General features: G+C 42.5%; 1 protein-coding gene across 4 annotated transcripts in view; it reads right to left on the bottom strand.

The window, feature by feature from the left end:
• Nucleotides 1-27,737, bottom strand: part of FCHO1 (FCH and mu domain containing endocytic adaptor 1) — a 192,992-nt gene that overhangs the window by 91,524 nt on the left and 73,731 nt on the right. For all 4 annotated transcript variants that reach the window (XM_056518086.1, XM_056518088.1, XM_056518089.1 and 1 more), the window contains 5 exons: nucleotides 25,442-25,533; nucleotides 7,222-7,296; nucleotides 6,988-7,129; nucleotides 6,219-6,371; nucleotides 5,654-5,758 (listed from right to left, as the gene is read on the bottom strand). In XM_056518086.1, the coding sequence (XP_056374061.1) occupies nucleotides 5,654-5,758; nucleotides 6,219-6,371; nucleotides 6,988-7,129; nucleotides 7,222-7,296; nucleotides 25,442-25,533 (567 nt within the window). The remainder of the gene's footprint in view (nucleotides 1-5,653; nucleotides 5,759-6,218; nucleotides 6,372-6,987; nucleotides 7,130-7,221; nucleotides 7,297-25,441; nucleotides 25,534-27,737) is intronic.

Genomic DNA, 27,737 nt, shown 5'->3' with positions numbered 1-27,737 from the left:
TAGTAAAATCATAAAATCACTACCAACTGGTAAAGCCTCAGGTCCTGACGGATTTGCCAGTGTTTACTATAAAATGTTTTCTGAGTTATTGTCCCCTCGCTTACAGAATTTCTGCCTAGAGGCCATAGCCTCTGGCTCTCTACCTTATGAAAACCTACAAGCCCTAATCACAATACTTCCTAAACCTAGCAAATCTACGGACCTTCCCCCAGAACTTCAGACCCATCTCTCTTCTCAACCAAGAATTAAAAATATTTGTAAAACTGATTGCCAACAGGCTTGCCTCTATTCTTCTCTTTTTCTTGGAGAAAAACCATCAGATAATACCAGGAGGTTGCTTAGTGTCTTTCACCACCTAGAGCGCACCTCCATGTCAGCGGTAGTGCTGACGCAAGATGTAGAGAAGGCGTCTGACCGGCTACGCTGGTAGAATGCCTTCTAGGTCTTACGAGATGGGCTTTGAGGGTAGTATATTGGCCGCTGTATCTGTATCATACTCTTGCCCCTAGGCCAGAGAGCTGGCTAATTGTGTGTTGTCTGATGATTTTGTAATAACTAATGGGTTCCGCCAGGGCTGTCCCCTCTCATTCTCTCCATGGAACCACTTGCCAAGGCTATCAGATCAGACACTAGAGTCAGGGGTATGCCCATAGAAGACACTATGCAGACTCTCTCACTTTATGCTGACGTTGTCATCCTGACCCTCTCAGACCCATTATACTCTCTGCCAGCAGTTTTATATATTATAACCAAATTTGGCATCCTGTCTTAATATCCTCTAAATAGCACTAAGACTCAGGCTCTGCCGATTACAACTTATCTCCCCCTACAATACACTCCCTACGTAATTCCTATCAATTTGATTGGCAAACACAAAGTACTCAAAACCTTGCGGTCCACCTTTTTTTTTCCAATATCGACAGTCTACAATAATAACTATGTCCCCTTTTTGAACTCCTTGGAGTTGGAGACTGAGGGCCTGTCGAAGGCTATGGTCTCCTGGGAGGGTAGAGTATCCACGTTCAAAATGTTTCTTCTACCCAAATTACTATACATCTTCCGAGCCCTTCCCATTGATATACCTAGCTCTTTCTTTAAAAAAGGCTCAACGCATACTGTCAGAATTCATTTGGGCGGGTATGAAACCAAGGTTGAACCATTCTTTACTGACTAAATCCAAGTTGGCAGGGGATTTGGGCCCCCCCGGATATTAAAGCATATTACATTTCCACGTTTGTGGGCTCTGTGAGACATTGGCTGAGGGGTAGCCTGGACCATCCTTGGGTGTTGTTGTAGAGTTACTCGGTAGCCCCTTATTCAGTTACAGATCTGCTCTTTCTTCCCATATGAAACCTCCCTCCTCCCAACTTAGATAACCCCATAGTGAAAGCATCCTGTGTGGCCTGGAAGTTTTATCTTTCTAACACACGCAAGCTGGTTCTGGCGGATCGTGACTCATTGCCTCTAACTTTATTGCAAGCAGCCATACCTAATTTAGAGCTAAGGCATTGATCCTCAGCGGACATCATACATGTTAAGCATATTCTGGTAGTTCACACTCTGCTTCCCTTCACTGTCCTTAGTGCAAAGTTTAACTTGCCTAGCAATGATTTTTATAAGTAACTTCAGAGAAGTCATTTTATTCATTCCTTATCCACATCTTCGCCAGGCACTGATACCAACATGTTTAGGTTCTTCTATTCTAATCTAAAGGGGTTGAAATGCATATATACTTCTCTCTTGGGTTCTGATCTTTGTGTTAAAAGTTATCCATTGAGATTATTGAGAGAGACTTAGTTCGTTCCTTTAAATTAGTAGCATGGGAAAGAGTTTAAGCGTATTAAAGTGCTCTTCACATGTTAAGAGCGCCTTCAAAGCTATCCTTCGATGATATTTTACCCTTGATAAAGTAGCAAAAGTATATCCAGGAACATCGGACCTGTGTTGGAGGGGTTGTGGATAGAGGGGCTCCCTACATCACACCCTATGGAATTGTCCAGTTATCCAACCTTTTTGGGTGGAGTGTAATCGCCTGTTACAATCATTGTTTAAATTCACTATATTATGGTCTCCACATCTAGCGTTATTTTTGGACATGGATCATATCCCTCCACCTTACAGAGATCTACTCTGTATTGTCTGTATAATAGCCAAAATAACTATAACTAGTAATTAGAAATCAACCACAGCACCTTGACTAGAAGCCCTTATTAGCAAGCTAAACAGCCTACTCTTTTGAAAAAGATTCTCGCTTTGGGTTCAGGGAGATACAAGGCTTTTTCTAACAGATTGGGTCCTTGGCTTACCTCTGAATATTGTAAAGACCTCTAACCCTCACATTACACATCTATTGTTTTAATTTTCCCTTGCCTTCAATAAAGGGACATAAGTCCACTGTATAGATGACACATGACACACATGTAAAGATTTTGAACTCTGGGTATTAGGCCTATGGAGATAATTCTACTTTTCTCTATAATACTACACTACAACCTTCATATCAATGCTTGCTTATGTTAACTGCTTTGAATTATGACTAAACGGTACCTGCTATTATTATCAGGACACTTGTTACTGTTTGTCTAACCACTTAGGGACACAGAGCATACAGGTACGCCCTGGGTGCCTGGTACTTAAAAGGACCCAGGGCATACATGGAATTCTGTTCCCCACCGCTCACCGGGCAGGGACTGGACCGGGATGCCTGCTGAAATCTTGACAACACCTGGGGGGTCCTGAGATCCCCTGAATTCACACCGGTGATCTGCAGCGATTCCGGTCATACAGCTCTTGTGTGACCCGATTACCCCAAAATAGAAGGTGATCAGCGGTGTACTCTTCACTGCCAATCACCTCCTGTAGGGGGAGGTGGCGATCCTGTAAACCTCCCCAGGAGTGCTGCTATTGGTTGGACGACCAATAGCAGCTGCCAGGGGAGGGGTTAATGTCCCCTTCTCTCAGCTCTGCTTGCCCACTGATCTCATTCAGCGGGAAGAGCTGAGAGAAGAAGCCAGAAGGATCCCATGCGCCTCTGCTAAGATCTGTGCCCCCTCAGGGCAGAAAAAGTGTCCACCTGCCACCCTTAGTGCAGGGACAGCTAAAGTGAGGGAAAGGTAGGTGAAAGTAAAAAAAATAAATAAATAAAAATCCCCCGCTAGTGTCCGGTACCCATATTTTTTTTTTTTTACCATAGTGTGCCCGCAGTGCTCTTGACGTCCACACATGGGGTATTTTCATACTGAAGAGATGGGGTTACACATTTTGGGGAGCATTTTTTCCTATTACCCCTTGTAAAAATAAAAAATTTGGGGGAAAACCAGCATTTTAGTGAAAAAAAATTAAATCATTTACACATACAACTTTAACGAAGAGTCGTCAAACACCTGTGGGGTGTTAAGGCTTACTGTACCCCTTGTTACGTTCCTTGAGGGGTGTAGTTTCCCAAATAGTGTGCCATGTGTTTTTTTTTTGTTTTTTTGCTGTTCCTGCACCATGCCCCCCAAAACTCATTTCAGAAAAACTCACTCTCCAAAATCCCATTGTCGCTCCTTCCCTTCTGAGCCCTCTACTGTGCCCGCTGAACACTTTACATACATATGAGGTATTTCCTTGAGAGAAATTGGGTTACAACATTTTGGGGAGATTTATCTCCTTTTACCCTTGTAAAAATTCAAAAACTAAACTAGGTCTACAAAAACATGCGAATGAAAAATGAAGATTTTGAATTTTCTCCTTCACTTTGCTGCTATTCCTGTGAAACCCCTAAAGGGTTCACACACTTACTGAATGTCATTTTGAATACTTTGAGGGGTGCAGTTTTCATAATGGGGTAATTTATGGGGTATTTCTAATATGAAGGCCCTTCAAATCCACTTCAAAACTGAAATGGTCCCTGAAAAATTCAGATTTTGAAAATTTTGTGAAAAATTGGAAAATTGCTGTTGAATTTTGAAGCCCTTTGATGTCTTACAAAAGTAAAAACATGTCAACTTTATGATGCACGCATAAAAGACATATTGTATATGTGAATCAATATATAATTTATTTGGAATGTCTATTTTCATTACAAGCAGAGAGCGTCAGTTAGAAAAATGCTAAATTTTCAAATTCATGAAATTTTCCACCAAAAAATTATGCAAGCATCGGCGAAAATTTACCGCTATGTTAAAGTACAATATGTCATGAAAAAACAATCTCGGAATCAAGTTCATAAGTAAAAGCATCCCAGAGTTAATAATGCTTAAAGTGACAGTGGTAAGTTGTGCAAAAAATGCTCTGGTCCTTAAGGTGACAATGGGTTTGGTCTTTACAGGGTTAAACCCTTGCCCCTTTGTTTAGTGCACTCACATGCAGTTTATGGTTGTAATGTTGCTATGAAAATTCTCAATAAAAATCTACTGAAAGAGGCAAAATATTCCAAAAAGCAATGTCAATGCCACTGTATTACAGCACCAGAAAAATAAAAAAATAAAAGTAATCCAGGGTGACATGAAATTTAAAACTTCTCACCTGCCCCAATCCCCTGCTGCTGCTATTCTCATGCCTCCTGGTCCCCGTTGCTTCCTGCAACAAATCATTTCTCTATACATGGCTGTCCATGGAGGGGCACACTATGATCAATGTCACTGTGCCTTCTCCACTGCCCCTTCACTTCTTACTTGAGCTCAGTGTAGTGCTGTGGAGAAGGGACGGTGACGTGCATAGTATCCTGCTTACCATATGCAGCCATGTGTAGACAGATGAGCCATCCATCTGCATACACGAATGGGGGATCAAAAGAGGAGGGGGGGGGGTGACATGATTAATGAGAACTGGGTCAAAGAGAACACAAGTCAGTCATCAACAATACTTATTGCAATGCAGTGTGTGTGTGTGTGTGTGTGTCACACCAGGGTCCCAAAAATAAATCCAATTATAAAGGCTTGTGGATGCCCTGGTACCAATGACAAACTAATGTAGTTAGTATAAAACAGAGAGAAACTGAAATAGGGTTCCAGATGATTGGAGCCACTCGCTCAGCCCTGATTCAGTGATGAGGCATGACACTCCCTGTATAACATTTTAATACATTTTTGTAAATGGTGAGGAGGTGCTTGCGATGCTGTGTTGTAGACATCACCTGTAAGTCTCCCCCTACTACTGTGATTGCATTCCATGTAAACATCATTGTTTATTCTGTCTGCCCAGAAATACCAGCACTGGATTCACTGTATGGACTGCAGCAATGATATGTTTTACTACTAGTTTGTGAAACTACTGCCATCATACCTTACTACTTTTAAGGCCAAAACGGACAGCAGTATTGCATATGGTACAAACTTTTATAGCAGTAGTTAACCTCAGTTTGTAACAGATCTTTGTACTTTGGTTATGGCACTAATGTTATCCACAGCTTGGAAATTGTACTGTTTTTATGTACTATGCTCATAAGTATGATATGAGCTTCATACTTTAACAAAGTATTGAACTACTGGTTCAGTATGTTTATATAGTTCTGCTACTGTATGTGCATGACACATCTTTTGCCCCCTTTTCTCACAGTGCACTGACTAACTTTATACGTTGTACAAGTGAATGTGGACTGAAACTGTTGCTCTATAAAAAAAATAAAAAATAAAAAAAATAACATACCGCTTTTTAAACATACACAAACCTGAGCAGACTGCAGCATCTTTTCCTCAAATTCCTTACGTACAGTGTTATATTTTTCCACTGAGCCACGAAGAGATTCTGCTGCTTTTTGGGTTTTCTGCTCTGCCTGATAAAATAGATGCCAGGAAGAAAAACAAATATAGAGGTCTGTAGGTGTTCAGCATATACCCTACTTACCAAATGAAAGGTCCTTTAAAGGGGTACTCCGGTGCTTAGACATCTTATCCCCTATCCAAAGGATAGGGGATAAGATGCCTGATAGTGGGAGTCCTGCCACTGGGGACCCCCATGATCTTGCACGCGGCACCCAGTTTGTAATCAGTCCCCGGAGCGTGTTCGCTCTGGGACTGATTACAGGCGACTACAGGGCGGGCGGGGTGTGACGTCACGCCCCCATGTGCTGTCACGCTCCGCCCCTCAATGCAAGCCTACGGGAGGGGGCATGACAGCTATCCTATCCTTTGGATAGGGGATAAGATGTCTAAGCACCGGAGTACCCCTTTAAAAAAAAACTGCCTAGTGGAAACACTGCCTTAAAGATATAATCTACTTGCTAACACTATTACCTTGTCCATCTCCTTCTGCAGGGCTCCTTCCCTCCTGAGACGTTCCTGCTCTGCAAATCTGCTGCAGTAGTTGTCCCGGGTTTTCTGCAGAAGCTGAGAGCTACACTGCAGCAGCTGAATAACCTCTAAAGTGCCAGACATCTCTTCTTTGGCCTTAAGAGATATAATAAGAACAAATTAAGCAGAAAGTTCCAGTACCTAACCACTTATACCCTTTTACAGGACATGAATGGAGCCCCAACTCTCCCCATCCATGGAGCTGTGTTAACCACCGCACGGAGCAGTGGTCGACATGTCCCCTCCATACATCTTTGCGGGAGAACCAGAGATACAGGGCTTGTGTATCTCCATTTCTGCCATAGAAATATATGGAGGGGATGTGTTGACCACCGCTCCGTGCATGAGCAGAGCTGAGGTGCCAGGCAGAAGATCACAGGAGGTTCCAGCGGTCAGAACACCCCCCCACACACACCCCCCCCACACACACACACACACAATCAGTCACATCCCCTATCCTGTGGAGTTCCCCTTTAAAAAGTCAAATATAGTAAATTTTACAGGACATTTCATCCATGTCAGCTTACAAGATGTCTCTTTTTTTATGGCAATGTGTTGAAATGACAAACTATTGTTTTCCTTTTATAATGCAGATTTCAGAGGTCATTGTGTAATTTTCCCTAGACCAGGAAAGTGAGTCAGGATAACAAACCAGAAGAATTACATAAAGGCTTTCAGATTCCTTTCCAGATAAGGGGTTACATATGCTTACTTTTTTATGAACTTTGATTTGCTCATCTCCGTACTTGTTGATATCTTTTATTAAATCATGCAATTTCTTGCTTAGTTCTAAATGGCAGAGGGCAAGCTTGTCTGAGGAGACCCGAAACATCTCCCACATTGGGGCAAAGGTTCTGCAGAGGAAAAACATTTTTTACTTTTAAATACTGATAATAGAAGCATCACAAAATATGAGTGCATGCCTTTTTTTTAACAAATCTCTTACCCCAGGTGGCTTCCACTGGTGACCATCTTGGACAATTTTTGCATAGATTTTGAATACGCCTCCTCCACAGCTGCCCTGAATGTAAGAAATATACAGAGCGGTAAGAAAACGACAAGAAACATAAATCATCTTTAACCTCTTAACGACACAGGACGTAAATGTACGTCCTGATGAGCTGGTATTTCACGCACCAGGATGTACATTTACGTCCTAAGCATAACCGCGAGCATCGGAGCGATGCCCGGATCATGCGTGGCAGGTCCCAGCTGCTGATCGCAGCCAGGGACCCGCCGGTAATGGCGGACATCTGCGATTCCGCGGATGTCCGCCATTAACCCCTAAGATGCCGTGATCAATACAGATCACGGCATCTGCAGCATTGCGGTCACTAAAATGGATGATCAGATCGCCCGCAGCACTGCCGCGGCGATCCGATCATCAAGCATGGCTGACGAAGGTCCCCTCACCTGCCTCCGCTGCCTTCCCCGCGTCTTCTGCTCTGATCTGCCTTCCCGCAGACCAGAGCAGAAGATGACCGATAACACTGATCAGTGCTATGTCCTATACATAGCACTGAACAGTATTAGCAATCGAATGATTGCTATAAGTAGTCCCCTATGGGGACTATTAAAGAATAAAAATAAAAGTTAAAGAAAAAAAAAAAAAGTGAAAAACCCCCTCCCCCAACAAAAACTTAAATTGTCCCATTTTCCCTATTTCACCCCCAAAAAATGTAAAAAAAAAAAATTTATATACATATTTAGTATAGCCGCGTGCGTAAATATCTGAACTATTAAAATAAAATGTTAATGATACCGTACGGTGACCGGTGTGAACGTAAAAAAAAATAAAAGTCCAAAATAGCTGCTTTTTTATAACATTTTATTCCCAAAAAATTTTAAAAAATGGATCAAAAGTTTTATATAAGCGAATCTGGTATCAATAAAAAGTACAGATCACGGCGCAAAAAATTATCCCTCATACTGCCGCTTATACAGAAAAATGAAAAAGTTATAGGTCTTAAAAATAGGGGTATTTTAAACGTACTAATTTGGTTAAAAAGTTTGCGTTTTTTTTTTTTTTTTTAAGTACAGAAATAGAAAAGTATATTATCATGGGTATCATTTTAATCGTATTGACCCAAAGAATAAAGAACACGTCATTTTTACAGTAAATTGTACGGCGTGAAAACGAAATCTTCCAAAATTTGCAAAATTGTGGTTTTCTTTTTAAATTTCCCCACACAAATAGTAATTTTTTGGTTGCACCATACATTTTATGGTAAAGTGAGTGCTGGCATTATAACGGACAACTGGTCGTGCAAAAAACAAGCCCTCATACTAGTCTGTGGATGAAAATATTAAATTGTCTGAGTCCTTAAGGGGTTAATGTATTATATACTTCTTAGACAAACATGATTATTTAGAGGACTGGCAATTGCATACACATACATCAGTCAAACCTTATGCAAACATACAATTTTATCTATTGTAGATTAAAGTTAATTAACTACAAGACTATTTAAAGATAAAGAAGTTTCATTTTGCCATTACATTCATTTACATAGTAATATGTGTTAAATGTTAAAAGATAAAAATGTTCAATGTTAAAAAGCAATGAACCTCTTAGTACTATAAATCTCACATCTTCACCATATAAGTGTAGAACAGTCATAATTTTATCACACTTCAACGGACTCAGCCACAAAATAAGCATGTGCACTGATTTAGAACATGCTTCAATATTACTTTGAGTCCGGCACTAGCATGCTTATTTCTTTTAAGAAATATTTGGACCCTCCCCCTGGCGATAAAAATATAAATGATATATATATTAGCTGAGTACCCGGCGTTGCCCGGTTTTTCCTTCCTATTCCTTGTTGGGGAGGAAAATAAACAAAGGAAGAAGCTTTTTGACTTCATAACCCTCATATATTGTTGTCATATCCCAACCAACTATCCCGACCTGTAATATGTGTACCAGGTAATGAAATATCTCCAGCCGTTTGTAAGTTATGTGGGAACATACATTTCCCGTTGATTTGCATGGGACTTTAAACAAAAACTCTGACCCTCACAAATGGGGGTAGCTAAGGGTTAAATTAACTATCCTATATTTTAAGTGGACGTATAAGAAACATGTGACCAAGTATTATCGAAATATCTCCAGACGTTTGGAAGTTATGCAGTAACATATTTCCCATTGACTTGTATGGGACTTTAAACAAAAACCCTGCCCCTGGAAAATGGGGGTGAGTAAGGGTTAAATCACCTATCCTATGTTTTAGAGATGAGCGAACTTACAGTAAATTCGATTCGTCAGGAACTTCTCGGCTTGGCAATTGATGACTTTTCCTGCATAAATTAGTTCAGCTTTCAGGTGCTCCCGTGGGCTGGAAAAGGTGGATACAGTCCTAGGAGACTCTTTCCTAGGAATGTATCCACCTTTTCCAGCCCAACGGAGCACCTGAAGGCTGAACTAATTTACGCAGGATAAGTATCAACTGCCGAGCCGAGAAGTTCGTGACAAATCGAATTTACTCTAAGTTCGCTCATCTCTACTTTTTTTGTTGTAGACATATAAGCAACACGTGTGCCAAGTTTCATGTTAATATCTTTAGCCATTTGGGCGTGATGCTGGAACATACACACATACATATACACACACACACACACAAACACAAACACACACAGGCCCTTATTTACTATCACCAAACCAAAAGCATTTGTCGGGTTTATGTTGTCGCACATTGTCTGCCCAGATTTACCAATTTTTCCGACCACTTTACTCAGGTTTTGTCCTTTCCCTTAGCAGAGCATCAGCGGCTTCCTGGAGAGATGCTCTGCTAATAAAATGCTTGTCCTTGATAGCCCCTTGCTTCTTGACGACCAATAGCAGGGATAGGAGGGCCCCTGCCACCTAACTCCTATCCCTTCAGGGGGCCGGGGGTGTCTTGGACAACCCCGATCCCCCTGATTTTCCAGGTCACCGGTATGACCCGGATCCACCGAAAATCGGCATGGGGGGAGGGGGGGGGGGGTCTCAGGATCCCCTGGGCATATGCATGGGATGCCTGCTGATATCAGCAGTCATCCCGGTCCGGTCCCATAAGCTAGCGGCAGGGACCGGAATCCCCATGGGCGAATCCATACGCCCTCCATCCTTAAGGACTCAGGGCGTATGCATACGCCCTGTGTCCTGAAAAGGTTAAAGACTACCTGTCACTAAACTAAACTTTTAAACATATCGTTCCTTATGTAATTATAAGACACTTTGCTAGTTACTTGCTGTTAAAATTCTCAACCTAAAGACAAACCTAGTTAACTGCACCCAAAAACTAGAACGTCATTTAAAAAATTCATACATTTGCTAAATGTTTAAGGTCTATACTACAGTCACACATTGATGGCTTGGTTTCACATCCACAGTCGTGGTGCGCAGAGGCTAAATGATGAAAATCCCATTACTGTCCAAATGTTTCTGGATTCAACTGCAAGGCTAGGTTCACGCCGAGGAAACTGACCGGAAAAATTCAGTCCAGATATTCAGAGTACGGCCAGCGCGGCCAAAAGGCAAGATCAAAATTACATTGATCATTACTATATTTTTAGGAATACCAATACGCCTTCCTATCCCAACTGCTGGAACAGAAAGCAGTCTTATAAATCTTATTTAAGGGAATAGATAATAAGAAAATTACCTATTGTTTAAATCAAGTTTTTTATGTTAACCATAGTTTAGAATTTTTGGTGATTTTTTTCTCCAATTTCCACTTTACCATTTAGATTTTAAAAATAATCCCCAAATCTTTCCATTTACATTATAAGCCTAAAACGAAGCTGATACTTCCTGTTCTTTACAAATCAACTACCAGTCTCCTCTTATCACAGACAGGATTACAGTAAAGACTGACTTTAGAATTCACACAAGACAATAGATTATGCTAACAGTTTAGCGTCCACCTCACTGTGAAATGACCTCTGAAAAGGTCAGAGTATGCCCAGAAACCTTTCCCACTTCCCAATGGTCATGGGGCTTGCTGTAATGCATCTCTCTAAATGCTGTTAAAAAAACAGCTCAGGCAAGATGGTACCTACATGCAGTTTACATGTTTCCCCAAATTAATTCTAAATTATAAACAAAGTACTTCTGTATCTTTATGGTATGGATACAAACCATCCCTACTGTAACAGCTCCTTAATAGGGTAAGTTCACACATACATAATAAACGGGATTTTATGTGTGGAAAATCTGCAGCAGATTTTGCTACCCAGTGAATTCAATTGGTCCACAGCAAACCTGCTAATCCTCCACTACTATCACAGATTTGCTGCAGACCCATTAAAGTCTACGTATGGCAAAATCCGCTGCAGATTTTCTGCAGCAAATATGCATGTGTGAACGTACAGTAAGACCACAGTGTACCAGTATGTTTGTTTTTGTGTTTGGTTGAGAGCAAGCTCAGTGTGACACTTAAGGAAATGGTCACACGAGGTGCATAAAATATGCTGTGGATGTGCCGATAGAAGTCACAGAAGCCGTGCAGAGCAAGCTCCTGGCGCCACAGAGTAGCTCTGTGAGTCCTCTTGTAACGGCGGATTTCCCTCTGTAAAAATCCGCTGCTACAAGCGGACACAGAGCTACCTGGCCGCAGCCCGGAGCTCACTCTGCAGTCCCTGTGCGACTGCGGTCGGCTCATGAAATACACTGCGGATGCGCCCTGTGTGACCCTTCCATTAAGGGTCTATTGACACGTACAGTATTCTGCTCATATTTCATGCCCAGGATTTAAAGCGGTGTTCAGCCATTTGGTTTACATTGAAATCTGCAGCATAAAATCCTGCGCATCAAATAAGTGCAGGATACTGTATGTGTGAATACACCCTAAAGGGAATCTGTCAGATCTATTTATTGCTAAGAGCTGGAGACACTGTTTGATAGCAGTTAAAGGGGTATTCCGAGCAAAAACCTTTAATCCCCTATCCAAAGGATAGGGGATAAGATGTCTGATGTCGGGGGCCTGCTGCTGGAAACCGCCCCCCCCCCCCCCCCCCCCCCCCGCAGCACGCGCATTCTAAACCTCAGGGATTCCGGGACTGGGGACGTGACATGGCAGTCACGCTCCCTCCCATAGACATGAATGGAGGGGGCGTGACGTCACATCCCCAGTCCCGGAGGTTTCCGAAACTGGAGACACAGCTCTCGCATAGAATGCGAGTGCTACAGGGAGATCACAGGGGGGTCCCAGCGGCGGGCCCCCCGAGATCAGACATTATAAACGCAAATTGGAACTTCTCTGGAGATCATGGTGATTGCCAAACTTATAAATTGACTCAGCCAAGTGTCAAAAACAAAGCTGAACTGCTACAGCCTGGCAAGCGTCCTTGGTCAGCCCTATACATCAATCAGGGAAGGCCTTGGAGGTAAGGGAGGTACACCAAGCTGTTGCACTTGAGCAGCTCTTCTTGAAGGGCTGTGGAGTCGGAGTCGAGGAGTCGGACAAAATTTTGGGTACCTGGAGTCGGAGTCGGCAAACAATGCACCGACTCAGACTCCTACTAAATTTAGATTGGAATGTCCCAATTCACAAAAAGTTATAATTAATGACTTCTCTACTGTAAGAATAAAGACCAATGCATGCAGTGCCTCACGTAACCACAAAACGAACACATTAAGTGACCGTGAAGAAGCATGCTTTTCATGTGCTTCACTATATGGCACGCAATGAACAATTAGGAGCGGCAACACTTATACTTTCCATAGCGTTGAGTTCTGCTGTTAAAGGGAAACCATGGGTAACCTAGCCTCTCACTGATAAGGGATTAAGTAAATATGTTTTTTCGCAGTACTAGAGACTTGTATAAGTGAAGGGAATGGAGGGTCAATAGTTCAAGACTGAAGCTGTAAACCATTGGAAAAACTGCTGTCATTCAGCTAAGGCTATAAAAACTTGTAAACTCCGATTGTTAGCTTAAACTTTAAACATGACTATGGGATTCTACTAGGGAAATCCTGTTTTATAATAAATGCCCCTTCCTGGGTCCCCTCACTGCCCTATCTTCAGCAGCAGATCAGCACACAAAAAGGAGAAGGCAGCAGCTTCTGCCCAACTACCTCTCTCTGCTAGAAGAGCTTAGAAGAACTTAGTTGGCTTAAACTGTTCAATACAGTAGACTGTTGGCTTCCCAGCCAGTAGTCCTGTGGTAATGACATTTATGTTGAAATCCAATAAAGAAAGAATTCAAGTGCACTCGCCACGTAGACTGCTTCTTCGTTACTTTATTTCTTGTCACAAAAAGACATAAGACGACATATAGGGGGTGTGCGTGGGCGTGGCGTCACGTCCCCGTCTCGGAGGCAGCGCCCGGCACAGAATGCCAGGGGGGCTGCACCAAGATAATGGGGGTCCCCAGCGATTATACATCTTATCTCTTATTCTTTGGATAGGGTATAAGATGTATAAAGCCGGAATACCCCTTTAATATTCGTGGCTCCCTAGTAAAAAGGAAGCAAGCAAAAAATGGTATGGTCTCAAGCTAAAATGGTATGGAGAGAAGGAGGAATAAAGCAAGAGAGTTTGTTGCCAAGGCCTACCAAGAGATGAATATGGCAAAGTCCTGTTTCTGTGAGGAACTTCATTCTGTGTAACAGCTTTGTCCTGTCCTGAGGAACATTTCTGCTGCATGCTTCAAGAGGAGGAAGAGCGTCTCTTCTAGCCTGAAAGGGTGCACATTTTGTAAAGGACCTCTGGTTGTCAAGTGTGATTCTCATCACCTCCTCAGGGACTTAAAATCTCAGGAACTAGCTCACAACAAGAACTGTATCAACATCTATATGGATGATCCATTACTGAAAGTTTGGTTACCCACTGAACGTCACTGTGCTCTGGTCTTATTCTTCCATCACCTGGTGTCCCAACTTCAAGCTTGGCATCAAGGGCACTCCAAGGTGCCATCAGCCAGGCACTGTACTCAGGTGTGCCCTGCGAAAAAGCTAGTGAATAAGTGAATAACAGCTGCCACAACATCTGCAACCATTTCTTTGTTCGCACAGCGTGAATAAAAAGCGAGAACTAAGCTAGCCTGTATACAACTCCTATATTTCAAGAGAGGAAGCACACAACCAACACTAGTGGTTACAGCATGAAGCCAAGGTATGGACGATTAACCCCTTAAGGACCACGAAGACCTGCCGGTAATGGCTGACCTCCGCGATCGCACGGATGTCCACCATTAACCCCTCAGAAGCCGTGATCAGTACGGCTCACGGCATCTGTGGCAATGCGCATGTTAAAATAGATGATCGGATCACCCGCAGCGCTGCCGCAGCGATCCGGTCATCTGTAGTGGCGGACGGAGGTCCCCCCCCCACCTGCCTCCGTCCGTCTCCTGCTCTGGTCTGATCAAGCAGACCAGAGCAGAAGATGACCGATAATATTTTTGGGGTTCGCCGTACATTTTATGATAAAATGAGAGGTTTCATTATAAAGTATAATTGGTCACACAAAAAACAAGCCCTTATATGGGTCTGTAGATGGAAATAAAGAGTTTTTAGAAGGCGGAGGAGGAAAAAATGAAAACGCAAATATAAAATTGGCCTGGTCCTTAAAGGGGTACTCGTCCCTAGACATCTTATCCCCTATCCAAAGAATATGGGATAAGATGTCAGATTGCCGCAGTACCGCTGCTGGGGAGCCCCGGGATCTCCGCTGCGGCACTGCGCTATCATTGCTGCACAGAGAGAGTTTGCTCTGTGCGTAGTGACGGGTGATACAGGGGACGGAGCAGCGTGATAACTTGCATCCTTTCTTGGTGAAAAATCCGTAAATTTGATGAGAAATTTGAAAATTTAGCATTTTTCAGGGATCAGTTCAGATTGAAGTGGATTTGAAGGGTCTTCATATTAGAAATACCCCACAAATGACCCCATTATAAAAACTACACCCCCCCCAAAGTATTCAAAATGACATTCAGTCAGTGTTTTAACCCTTTAGGTGTTTCACAGGAATAGCAGCAAAGTGAAGGAGAAAATTCACAATCTTCATTTTTTACACTCGCATGTTCTTGTAGACCCAATTTTGGAATTTTTGCAAGTGGTAAAAGGAGAAAATGTATACTTCTATTTGTAGCCCAATTTCTCTCGAGTAAGCACATACCTCATATGTCTATGTAAAGTGTTCGGCGGGCGCAGTAAAGGGCTCAGAAGAGAAGGAGCGACAAGGGGATTTTGGAGAGTACGTTTTTCTGAAATGGTTTTTGGGGGGCATGTTGCATTTAGGAAGCCCCTATGGAGCCAGAATAGCAAAAAAAATAAAACACATGGAATACCATTTTGGAAACTAGACCCCTCGGGGAACGTAACATGGGATAAAGTGAGCCTTAATACCCCACAGGTGTTTCATGACTTTTGCAAATGTAAAAAAAAAAAAAAAATTACCTAAAATGCTTGTTTTCTCAAATATTTTACATTTTTAAAAAAGGTAATAGAAGAAAATACCCCTCAAAATTTGAAGCCCAATTTCTCCCGCTTCAGAAAACACCCCATATGGGGGTGAAAAGTGCTCTGCTGGCGCACTACATGTCTCAGAAGAGGAGTAGTCACATTTGGCTTTTTGGAAGCAAATTTTGCTCTGGGGGCATGCCGCATTTAGGAAGCCCCTATGGTGCCAGGACAGCAAAAAACCCACATGGCATACTATTTTGGAAACTAGACCCCTCGGGGAATGTAACGGGGTTAAATGAACCTTTATACCCCACAGGTGTTTCACGACTTTTGCATATGTAAAAAAAAAATTATTTTTTTTTACCTAAAATGCTTGTTTTCCCAAAAATTTTACATTTTTAAAAAGGGTAAAAGCAGAAAATACCCCCCAACATTTGTAACACAATTTCTCCCGAGTATGACGATACCCGATATGTGACCCTAAACTGTTGCCTTGAAATACGACAGGGCTCCAAAGTGAGAGCGCCATGCGCATTTGAGGCCTAAATTAGGGACTTGCATAGGGGTGGACATAGGGGTATTCTACGCCAGTGATTCCCAAACAGGGTGCCTCCAGCTGTTGCAAAACTCCCAGCATGCCTGGACAGTCAACGGCTGTTGTTTTGCAACAGCTGGAGGTTCCGGTTTGGAAACCGTGGCGTACCAGACGTTTGTCATTTTTATTGGGGAGGGGGGCTGTGTAGGGGTATGTGTATATGTAGTGTTTTTTACTTTTTATTTTATTTTGTGTTAGCGTAGTGTAGTGTTTTTAGGGTACAGTCACACGGGTGGGGGTTCACAGTAGTTTCTCGCTGGCAGTTTGAGCTGCGGCAGAAAATTTGCCGCAGCTCAAACTTGCAGCCGGATACTTACTGTAAACCTCCGCCCATGTGAGTGTACCCTGTACGTTCACATTGGGGGGGGGGGGGGAACATCCAGCTGTTGCAAAAGTACAACTCCCAGCATGCGCTGACAGACTGTACATGCTGAGAGTTTTAGTTTTGCAACAGCTGTAGGCACACTGGTTATGTATCACTGAGTTTGTGACCTAACTCAGTGTTTCACAACCAGTGTGCCTCCAGCTGTTGCAAAACTACAATTCCCAGCATGTACGGTGCATGGTGTACGGTGACTGCCGAGAGTTGTAGTTTGCAACAGCTGGAGGCACACCGGTCGTGAAACACTGAGTTAGGTAAAAAAAAAAAAAAAGTTCCACAACCATTGTGCCTTCAGCTGTTGCAAAACTACAACTCTCAGCAGTCACCGACAGCCAACGGGCATGCTGGGAGTTGTAGTTATGCAACCAGCAGATGCACCACTACAACTCCCAGCATGCACTTTAGCTGTTTGTGCAAGCTGGGAGTTGTAGTTATACAACAGCTGAAGGTACACTTTTCCATAGAAAAAATGTGCCTCCAGCTGTTGCAAAACTATAAGTCCCAGCATGCCCATAAGGGAATGCTGGGAGTTGTGGTTGTCTGCCTCCTGCTGTTGCATAACTACAGCTCCCAGCATGCCCTTTTTGCATGCTGGGAGCTGTTGCTAAGCAACAGCAGGAGGCTGTCACTCACCCAACTCCTGATCCACGCTTCAGGTCAGTCCCTTGCCGCCGCCGCTGCTCCTGGGGCCCCCGATCCCAACATTGACGCCGGGGATCGGGTCCCCAGCTCCCGGGGTCCACGTCCCGCACCCGCTCACGTCCTCCGGAAGAGGGGCGGAGCGGGTTGCGGGAGTGACACCCGCAGCAGGCGCCCTGATTGGTCGGCCGGTAAACCGGCCGACGAATCAGGGCAATCATGAGGTGGCCACCAGTGCCACCTCACCCCTGCTGGCTATGGCTGTTCGGGGCAGTCTCTCAGCCAGTAATTCCGGGTCACTGGAGACCCGATTGACCCGGAATCCGCCGCAGATCGCTGAACTGAATTGTCCAGCAATCTGCGGCCATCGCCGACATGGGGGTAATCATGACCCCCCTGGGCGATATGCCCCGATGCCTGCTGAACAATTTCAGCAAACATCGGGCACCGGCTCCGCTCCAGATGGCTGCGGGGGGGGGGGGGGGGCGGCGGGGGCGGGAGTCCTTAAGGACTCGGAAATGGAGACGTATGAGAACGTCATGTGTCCTTAAGGGGTTAAGGACCAGGCCATTTTACACCTTAGGACCAGATCGTTTTTTGAACATCTGACCACTGTCACTTTAAACTCTGGAATGCTTTTAGTTATTCTGATTCTGAGATAGTTTTTTCGTGACATTCTACTTTATTTTGGTGGTAAATTTTCGACGTTACTTGCATCCTTTTTTGGTGAAAAATCCCCAAATTTCATGAAAATTTTGCATTTTTCTAACTTTGAAGCTCTCTGCTTGTAAGGAAAATGGATATTCCCTATAAATTTTATTTTTATAAATACAATATAATACAATATTCGCAAATACAATATGTCTATTTTATGTTGGCATCATAAAATGGACATATTTTTGCTTTTAGAAAAAATTAGAGGGCTTCAAAGTATAGCAGCAAAAATTTCATGAAAATTGCTAAATCCGAAGGGACAGATGTTACAGAACTACAACTTCCAGCATGCCTGGGCAGTCTAGGCATGCTGAGAGTTGTAGTCTGGCAACATCTGGAGGGCTACCGTTTGGGCACCACTGTAACAGTGGTCACCAAACTGTGACCCTCCAGATGTTGCAAAACTACAACTACCAGCATGCCCAGACAGCCTTTGGCTTTCTGGGCATGCTGGGAGTTGCAGTTTGGCCTTCCTAGTGGTTGCCACAGTAAAGATCACTTTACTGTGGGGGAGGGGGGAATTGAAAGTGAAAGTAGTTTCCCTACCTGACCCAGGATCCAGAAGTCTCCAGCAACGATCGGGGTCTCCTGGCATCTTCTCCTGCATGTACCGACCTCCATCTTCTTCCCACGATCCCATCGACATCCCGGGTGGCCAGAATGGGGGGTTGCCATGGCAACCCACTGTCCTGCTCTGCCATTGATCAGAATCAATTCTGACCAATGGCAGGGGATAGGAGGAAATCGCAGCATTGCTACTTCGCTCCTACCCTTCAGGATGATCTGGGCTTCCACTGACAGGTCAGATCATCACAATTTTCCGGGTGATCGGGTCACCAGAGACCCGATCAGCCCGGAATAGGGGAAAATCGCATGTCTGAATTGACATGAAGGATTTCAGCAGGAATGCCGCTCCGATCTCTGCCCGGCGCGCGGCAGAGACCGAAGAAACACCAGGACGTTCTGGAACGTCCTTGGTCCTTAAAGCCCAGGGTGCGGGGACATTCCAGTACGTCCTTGGTCCTTAACTGGTTAATACTGCTGACTTCAAATGAAGGAAGCCACTTTTTAACCCCTTAACGACCAAGGACGTATATTTACGTCCTTGGCCGGCTCCCGTAATATAACGTGTGGTCACGCGGTGACCCCGCGTCATATCGGGTCGGTCTCGGCATGTATCTGATGCCGGGACCCGGGGCTAATAGCGCGCAGCAACGATCGCGGTGCCGCGCGCTATTAACCCTTTAGAGGCGGCGTTCAAAGTTGAACGCCGTGTCTAAAACGAAAGTGAAAGCTGCCCGGCTGCTCAGCGGGGTTGATCGGGACTATCGCAGTGAAAATGCAGTGTCCCGATCAACTGGGACACGAGCGGAGGTCCTCTTACCTGCCTCCGGCGTGTCCCCTCGGCGATTCATTGCTCCAAGCCTGAGATCCAGGCTTGGGCAATCGACCGCCGATAACGCTGATCATTGCAAAGCTATGGCTTTGCAGTGAACAGTGCTGGCAATCAGTGTGTGCCGTGTTATAGGTCCCTATGGGTGCTATAACACTGCAAAAAAATTGTTAATAAATGTGATTTAACCCTTTCCTTAATAAAAGTTTAAATCACCCCCCTTTTCCCATATAAAAAAAAAAAAAAAAAAAAAAACATGTAAATAAAGATAAATATAAACATATGTGGTATTGCAGCGTGCGTAAATGTCCGAACTATAAAAATATATAATTAATTAAACCGCACGGTCAATGGCGTACGCCCAAAAAAATTCCAAATTCCAAAATAATGTATTTTTGGTCGCTTTTTATATCATGAAAAAATGAATAAAAAGCCATCAAAAAGTCTGATCAATACAAAAATGGTACCGATAGAAACTTCAGATAACGGCGCAAATGCAGAAAAATAAAAAAGTTATAGGGGGTCAGAAGATGACAATTTTAAACGTATAAATTTTTCTGCATGTAGTTATGATTTTTTACAGAAGTACAACAAAATCAAACCTATATAAGTAGGGTATCATTTTAATCATATGGACCTACAGAATAAAGATAAGGTGTCATTTTTACCGAAAAATGTACTACGTAGAAACGGAAGCCCCCAAAAGTTACAAAATGGCGTTTTTTCTTAAATTTTGTCTCAAGGAATTTTTTTCCCGTTTCGCCGAAGATGTTTGGGTAAAATGACTGCTGTCACTGCAAAGTAGAATTGGTGGCGCCAAAAATAAGCAATCATATGGATTTTTAGGTGCAAAATTGAAATGGTTATGATTTTTAAAAGGTGAGGAGGAAAAAACGAAAGTGCAAAAACGGAAAAACCCGTGGTCCTTAAGGGGTTAAACAAAAGCTTGCCCAAGGATTAGATTGTCATCACTGCTTCTTTATCCTCCAGCAATCTGGTGTTATAGTCAGGAAAAGCTACATCTAGGTGGTTGAGAAAACATAGTATTAGGCTGGGTTCACACCACGTTTTTCAAATATGGTAACCGTATACGGTTTTCCGCAAAAAAAACGTATACGACCGTATCCGAAACCATACGCATAGAGAATGCATTGTAAACTGTATTCCAAATGTTGTGTACTGTTGCATCCGTTTTGCCTCGGATACGGTTTTGCCGATTTTTCAATCGTAGGCAAAAACGCTGTCGACCACGTTTTTGCCTCCGGTTGGAAAACCGTATGCGAACCGTATGCGGTTCTTTTAACATTGTTGTCTATGGGAATCGTACACAGAATTTCAGAATACGGTTGCACACGGTTTTTCTAGTCCGTTTTTGGAGTTGACACATGCGCAGATTGGAATTTCAATAGAACAATAGTAACTTTATTAAATTGCTGGAAAAATAATTCCAACAAAATAGCAAAACCGTTCGCAAAAACTGATGCAAATGGATAGAACAGTATGGGGGAAAAATCGTATACGGTTGTATAAAGTTGCATACGGTTTTTGCCATACGTTTTTTAGCGGAAAACCGTATACGGTAACCGTATTTGAAAAACGTGGTGTGAACCCAGCCTAACATGCCAGCCATTCTAAAGAATGAGCAACATTGTACTGCACAGATGGGTCTGCCACAGCAGTTCTCTGTTTTGGCACACTGACATACAGGGTTGTCACTGCAAGAAAACCTAAATCTAAAAAGGAGTTGTTTGCTGACCAGGTGAAGGTGGATGGTGTGTGCTCTGTATTTTTAAAGAAAAGTGAAATAAAGGATCTACGTTTTAAGGGACTGCTGGACTACCTTTCTTCATTTACCTTCCGTTTCTACGCAGTGCATATTTCGGTAAAAATGACACATTCTGTAGGTCCATACGATTAAAATGATACCCTACTTATATAGGTTTGATTTTGTCGCACTTCTGGAAAAAATCATAACTACATGCAGGAAAATGTATACGTTTAAAAATGTCATCTGACCCCTATAACTTTTATATTTTTCCACGTACAGGGCGGTATGAGGACTCATTTTTTGCGCCATGATCTGAAGTTTTTATCGGTGGAATTTTTGTTTTGATCTGACTTTTTGATCACTTTTTATTAATTTTTTAATGGTATAAAAAGGGACCAAAAATACGCTTTTTTGGACTTTGGAATTTTTTTGCGCGTACGCCATTGACCGTGTGGTTTAATTAATGATATATTTTTATAGTTCGGACATTTACGCACGCAGCGATACCACATATGTATATATTTTTTTATTTACATTTTTATTTATTTTTTATGGGAAAAGGGGGTGATTCAAACTTTTATTAGGGAAGGGGTTAAATGACCTTTATTAACACTTTTTTTTAACTTTTTTTTTTTTGCAGTGTTATAGCTCCCATAGGGACCTATAACACTGCACACACTGATCTCCTATGCTGATCACTGGCGTGTATTAACACGCCTGTGATCAGCGTTATCGGCGCTTGACTGCTCCTGCCTGGATCTCAGGCACGGAGCAGTCATTCGTCGATCGGACACCGAGGCGGCAGGTAAGGGCCCTCCCGGTGTCCTGTAAGCTGTTCGGGACGCCGCGATTCACCGCGGCAGTCCCGAACAGCCCGAATGAGCAGCCGGGATACTTTCACTTCAGACGCGGCGGTCAGCTTTGATCGCCACATCTGAAGGGTTAATACAGGGCATCACCGCGATTGGCGATGTCCTGTATTAGCCGCCGGGACAGACCAGATATGACGCGGGGACACCGCGTGACCCCGCGGAGGACGTAAATATACGTCCTGCGTCGTTAAGGAGTTAATGTCATGGGAATGGTTTTTGATATTAACTTCCTGTTTGTGGCACATAAGTATATGTGAGGGGGGAAACTTTTCGAGATGGGTGGTGACCATGGCGGCCATTTTGAAGTAAGCCATTTTGAATCCAACTTTTGTTTTTTCAATAGGAAGAGGGTCATGTGACACATCAAACTTATTGGGAATTTCACAAGAAAAACAACTGTGTGCTTGGTTTTAACATAACTTTATTCCTTCATGAGTTATTTACAAGTTTCTCTTTGTTTACAGCCATTGACATGTCATCGAGGTTAACACGTGAGGAGCGGATAGAAATTGTGTTGATGTCTGGTGAACGCAGTAACTGAGTCATTGCAGCAGATTTCAATGCAAGAAACCCTACAAGACCACCTATCTCCCATGCTACAGTTAGTAAACTGCTTAATAAGTTTCGTGAAACTGGTTCAGTGTTGGATTTGCCAAAATGTGGACTCATGAAATCTGTCACTAATGAAGAAACATCAGTGGCTGTCCTAGCTTCATTCAGCAAGAGCCCACAGTGTAGCACTCTCCGCATGTCACTGGAGAGTGGCATTAATCGAACATCCCTTTGGCGGATGTTAGCTACTCACAAATGGCACCCTTACAAACTCCAGCTACTGCAGCATCTCAATGAGGATGACCCAGATCGGCGCACTGAATTTGCAGAATGGGTAAAAACAAAAATTGGAACAGGACCCTCAGTTTGCGTAGAAGATTTTGTTCAGTGATGAGGCAAACTTTTATGTGAACGGTGAAGTTAACAAACAAAACCACCGCTATTGGTCTGACACTAACCCACATTGGATAGATCCCTTTAAGTCTGTTGGAACACAAAAATTGATGGTATGGTGTCGTATATGGGGTACAAAGATAGTGGGGCCATTCTTCATCAATGGAAACCTCAAGGCCACTGGATATGCGAAATTGCTACATGATGATGCGTTTCCCTCTTTATGCACTGAAGCTGGCACGTTCCCTGAGTTTTTCCAGCAAGATGGTGACCACCACATTATGGGTGTCAGGTCCGAGCATTCCTAGATGAACAGTTTCCTGGAAAGTGGAATAATCATCGTGGGCCAGTTGAATGGCCCCCAAGGTCTCCCGATCTGACCCCCTTAGACTTTTATCTTTGGGGTCATCTGAAGGCAATGGTCTATGCTGTGAATATACGAGATGTGCAGCACCTGAAACTACGGATACTGGAAGCCTGTGCTAGCATTTCTCCTGCGGTGTTGCTTTCAGTGTGTGAAGAGTGGGAGAAGAGGGTTGCATTGACAATCCAACACAATGGGCAGCACATTAAACACATTTTATAAGTGGTCAGAAACTTGTAAATAACTCATGAAAGAATAAAGTTACATTAAAACCAAGCACATCATTGTTTTTCTTGTGAAATTACCAATAAATGTGATGTGTCACATGACCCTCTTCCTATTGAAAAAACTTAAGTTGGATTCAAAATGGCCGCCATGGTCACCACCCATCTTGAAAAGTTTCCCCCCTCACCTATACTAATGTGCCACAAACAAGAAGTTAATATGTCCAACCATTCCCATTTTATTAAGGTGTATCCATATAAATGGACGACCCTGTGTATGTAATATTGTAATATTATTATATTAATTATATATATATATATATATATATATATATATATATATATATATACATATACACACACACATATACATATATATATATATTATATATATATATATATATTATATATACATATACATATACATATATATATATATATATATATATATATATATATATATATATATATATATATATATATATACATACACACACATACATACGTACACACACACACACACACACACACACACAGCCATTGTCAGCCATTTCCAAAGCCATAGCCTTGATGCAGTTCCCCAAATTTTGAAATTATTCATATACAAAATAATGGAAGAATAATCGTCAGCAAAGCAATTTAACTTAATAACCTATTAACCTATTTTCTACAAATTTCAGCTCAATAATTTGGCTGGATTAATATGGGTATCCTAGCCTAAGCCAGGAGCTGCAATTTTTATAAAAAAGGAGTGTTTACATTACAAAAGAGAACAGACATGCATACAATAAAGTACAAAAAAGAATCCATCATAAGCATGAAAAGTAAACTCACAAAAAAGGCTGTAGTCCAAGGAATGTCTGGTTTTACACAGGAGGGGCAGTAGGTAAAGAAACTGCAAGTTCCATGAATTTAGCAGAACAACATCACAACCAATACAAAGGAAGGCACCAGTATGGGAAGACACATAGGGTCACCATAGGCAAAGCAGATATAATTGAGAGAACACAGAGGACAGCCAACACCAAAGACAAAATTCTTCTCTTCCAGTACCTAGCAATCAAAGTCTTGGTGGCAAGGAGAATATGAAGGAACAGCTTATCCCCCTTCTCCCTGGGCAAAAAACAGGCTAAGTGTAAAAGATGGATCAAAAGATCCATAGGGACAGACACCTGGAATTAGTCAGCAACAGGAAGCTCAGCCTCTGACCAAAATCCTACAATCAGGGGGCAGGAAAGATGTGATAAGTCGAAACAACACCACCCCCATAACACCAGCATTACAGGGAAATGGTAGGGTTCAGCCTATGCAGAAATTAAATTAAAATTGTTAATCTCCCCCCCCCCCCCTCTTTTAAAAAAAACATTCAGAGTAAATTGTGGCACAAAAAGACCATATAAATGATTCAGATCATAAACTGGAAAAGCAGGGACAGTCTCAACTATCAGTATGGAATCCACACAACAAACAAGAACCACATCTGATATCCCCATGCAGTAAAATTAAGCTAATACAGTTATCTGTGCAGCAAGATGTGGCAAATTTCCCCTAAAAGTAAAATGATGAAATCATTGAATTGAGCCTTATATACAAATGAATGGAGCCTTATATTACTCTGGTGTAATTCTATGGTATGGTTAAAGAACGCATGTTTAAGTCCATATAGATAGAAAGCTTCATAGATCCAAAATGCTGGATCATATACACAGAACTAAGGATTCTGTAGAGTACAGAAAAGAGAAAAAGGTGCACTAAACTATGGTAAACCTACAAGTGTCAGTAAAAATGCAAAGCAATTCCCTACACCCCCCCCCCCCCCCCCAACAAAAAAATAAATAAATAAAAAACAGATAAAAACCGCTACTGCACAGAGAATTCTTACCTCTCTCGCACAAATTCTGCCAATTCCTTGATAGAAAGCTGCCCATGTTTCATATTGTGGTACAACACTGCAAAGCCGGAATTTTTATCTCCCTGCAAATAAAATAACACAACATTAAAAATCGGCGGTAGTACCTAAATTATAAACATACCCAAGGAGACAGAAGAAGCACAGCAAAGAAGATACTGCTTTATCTCCTATGGATGAATCAAAGAGGAAGCATCTTTGTAACAAGTAAGCACAGACTATAAAAATTATGAACATGCAAAATATTAAGAAAAAGTAAAAGAAAATCAATCTGTACAGTACATCCATTTGTACAATCTGCCTGCTTCTTTACAGAGAAAGTACGAAAAATAAAGAAATTGCTGAGGAAGGAACTTATAAACCCGTCTGAAGCACAGATGTGCATGCATGCATAGGACACCTGCAGAGAGGCACAATGTGCAAGATTGTCAGATGAGAGTTGGCCTCTAGCTGGGGACAATGCCAGTCTGTGTACAGCTCTATGGCACAGAATGGGCTTCAGTGCCAGGCTGAAGCTGCAGGCCTTGTCGTCAAGGGAGACTTGTTGCTCATAGTTACTGGATCTTTCCTTTGAATGTCAAAAGGCCCTAGCAAACGCCCACATTACGCTAAAATAACTCCTACCAAGCAAGCAGAGAAAATAGTCAAACATGAAGACACATAATTGGAGCAATTATAAAAATATGTATTTTTTATCTGTATTTTTCACTGTAAGGGCTGATTTAACCATAGCTTTCCACTATCTTTATAACAAAAACTAAAATGCACATTTCCAAAATGCCACCATAGAATGAATGCTACCCAAGCATTCATTTTATGGACGCTAAAGCAACAATAATACACTCATTCCATATTACTGCATTAGTTACATTGGACAAACTAAGTGACAACCACTATGCTGTTGGATAGGGGATAAGATGCCTGATCGCGGGAGTCCCGCCGCTGGGGACCCCCGTGATCTTGCATGCGGCACCCCGTTTGTAATCAGTCCCCGAAGCGTGTTCGGGACAGATTACCGGCGACTACAGGGCGGGCGACGTCACGCCCCCGCCCCCGTGTGATGTCACGCTCCGCCCCTAAATGCAAGCCTACGGGAGGGGGCATGACAGCTATCACGCCCCCTCCCGTAGGCTTGCATTGAGGGGCGGAGCGTGACGTCACACGGGGGCGGAGGCGTGACGTCACACGTCGCCGGCCCTGTGGTCGCTGGTAATCAGACCCGCGAATACGCTCCGGGGACTGATTACAAACGGGGTGCAGCATGCCAGATCCCGGGGGTCCCCAGCGGCGGGACTCCCGCGATCAGGCATCTTATCCCCTATCCTTTGGATAGGGGATAAGATGTCTAAGCACCAGAGTAACCCTTTAAGGACGCAGCCAATTTTATTTTTGCATTTTCATTTTTTTCCTCCTCCCCTTCTAAAAATCATAACTCATTTTTAGACGAGTATGAGGGCTTATTTTTTGCGAGACCAGTTGTCCTTTATAATGACATCACTCATTTTACCATAAAATATATGGCGAAATTTAAAAAATACTATGTGTGGAGAAATTGAAAAGAAAGCCGCAATTTTGCTAATTTTGGAAGGTTTTGTTTTCACGCTGCTGTACAATTTACGTTGTTTTCACACAGTACAATTTTCTATTATTGTGCCGCTTTAAAAAAAAAAAAAAACTTTTTAACCTAATTAGTGCGTTTAAAATCCCTCAATATTTATAGCAATAATTTGATCAGCAATCTTCTGCTCTGGTCTGCTCAATCTCATTAAAAACAAAAATGGTACAAAAAATACAGATCAAGGTGCAAAAAAATGAGCCCTTCTACATCCCTGTATATGGAAAATTAAAAAATTTATTGGGATTAAAAAAAAGGAACATTTTATGTATACCATTTTTGTTACAAAAAAGTTAGCTTTTTTTTTTAAAGTAGTACAATAATAGAAAAACAATATATAAATTGGGTGTTTCAATCGCATTGAACTACAGAATAAAGTGCACTTTATTGATGTAAAAACCAAGCCTGCCAAAAGATGCAAAACTGCAGTTTCCGCCCACAAATAATTTGGTTTTGCGGTACTCTTTATAGTACAGTTGGTTGGGCAACCAAAAAAAAAAAAAGAAAAAAAACACTAGAACCCAAAAATGAAAATTGGCTGTGTTCTGAAGGCTAAAATGGGCTGTGTCCTTAAAGGGATTCTCTGCTGCCCTGCCTTCCGGAGCTCCGCTCGCAGCGTCCAGAAGTTTATTACTCCGAACGCTGTGTGTGGGC

Source organism: Hyla sarda, chromosome 1 (assembly GCF_029499605.1).
Source record: "Hyla sarda isolate aHylSar1 chromosome 1, aHylSar1.hap1, whole genome shotgun sequence".
Taxonomy (NCBI): domain Eukaryota; kingdom Metazoa; phylum Chordata; class Amphibia; order Anura; family Hylidae; genus Hyla; species Hyla sarda.
The sequence above is the reverse complement of the archived record's forward strand: the minus strand, read 5'-3'. Positions and strand labels throughout refer to the sequence as shown.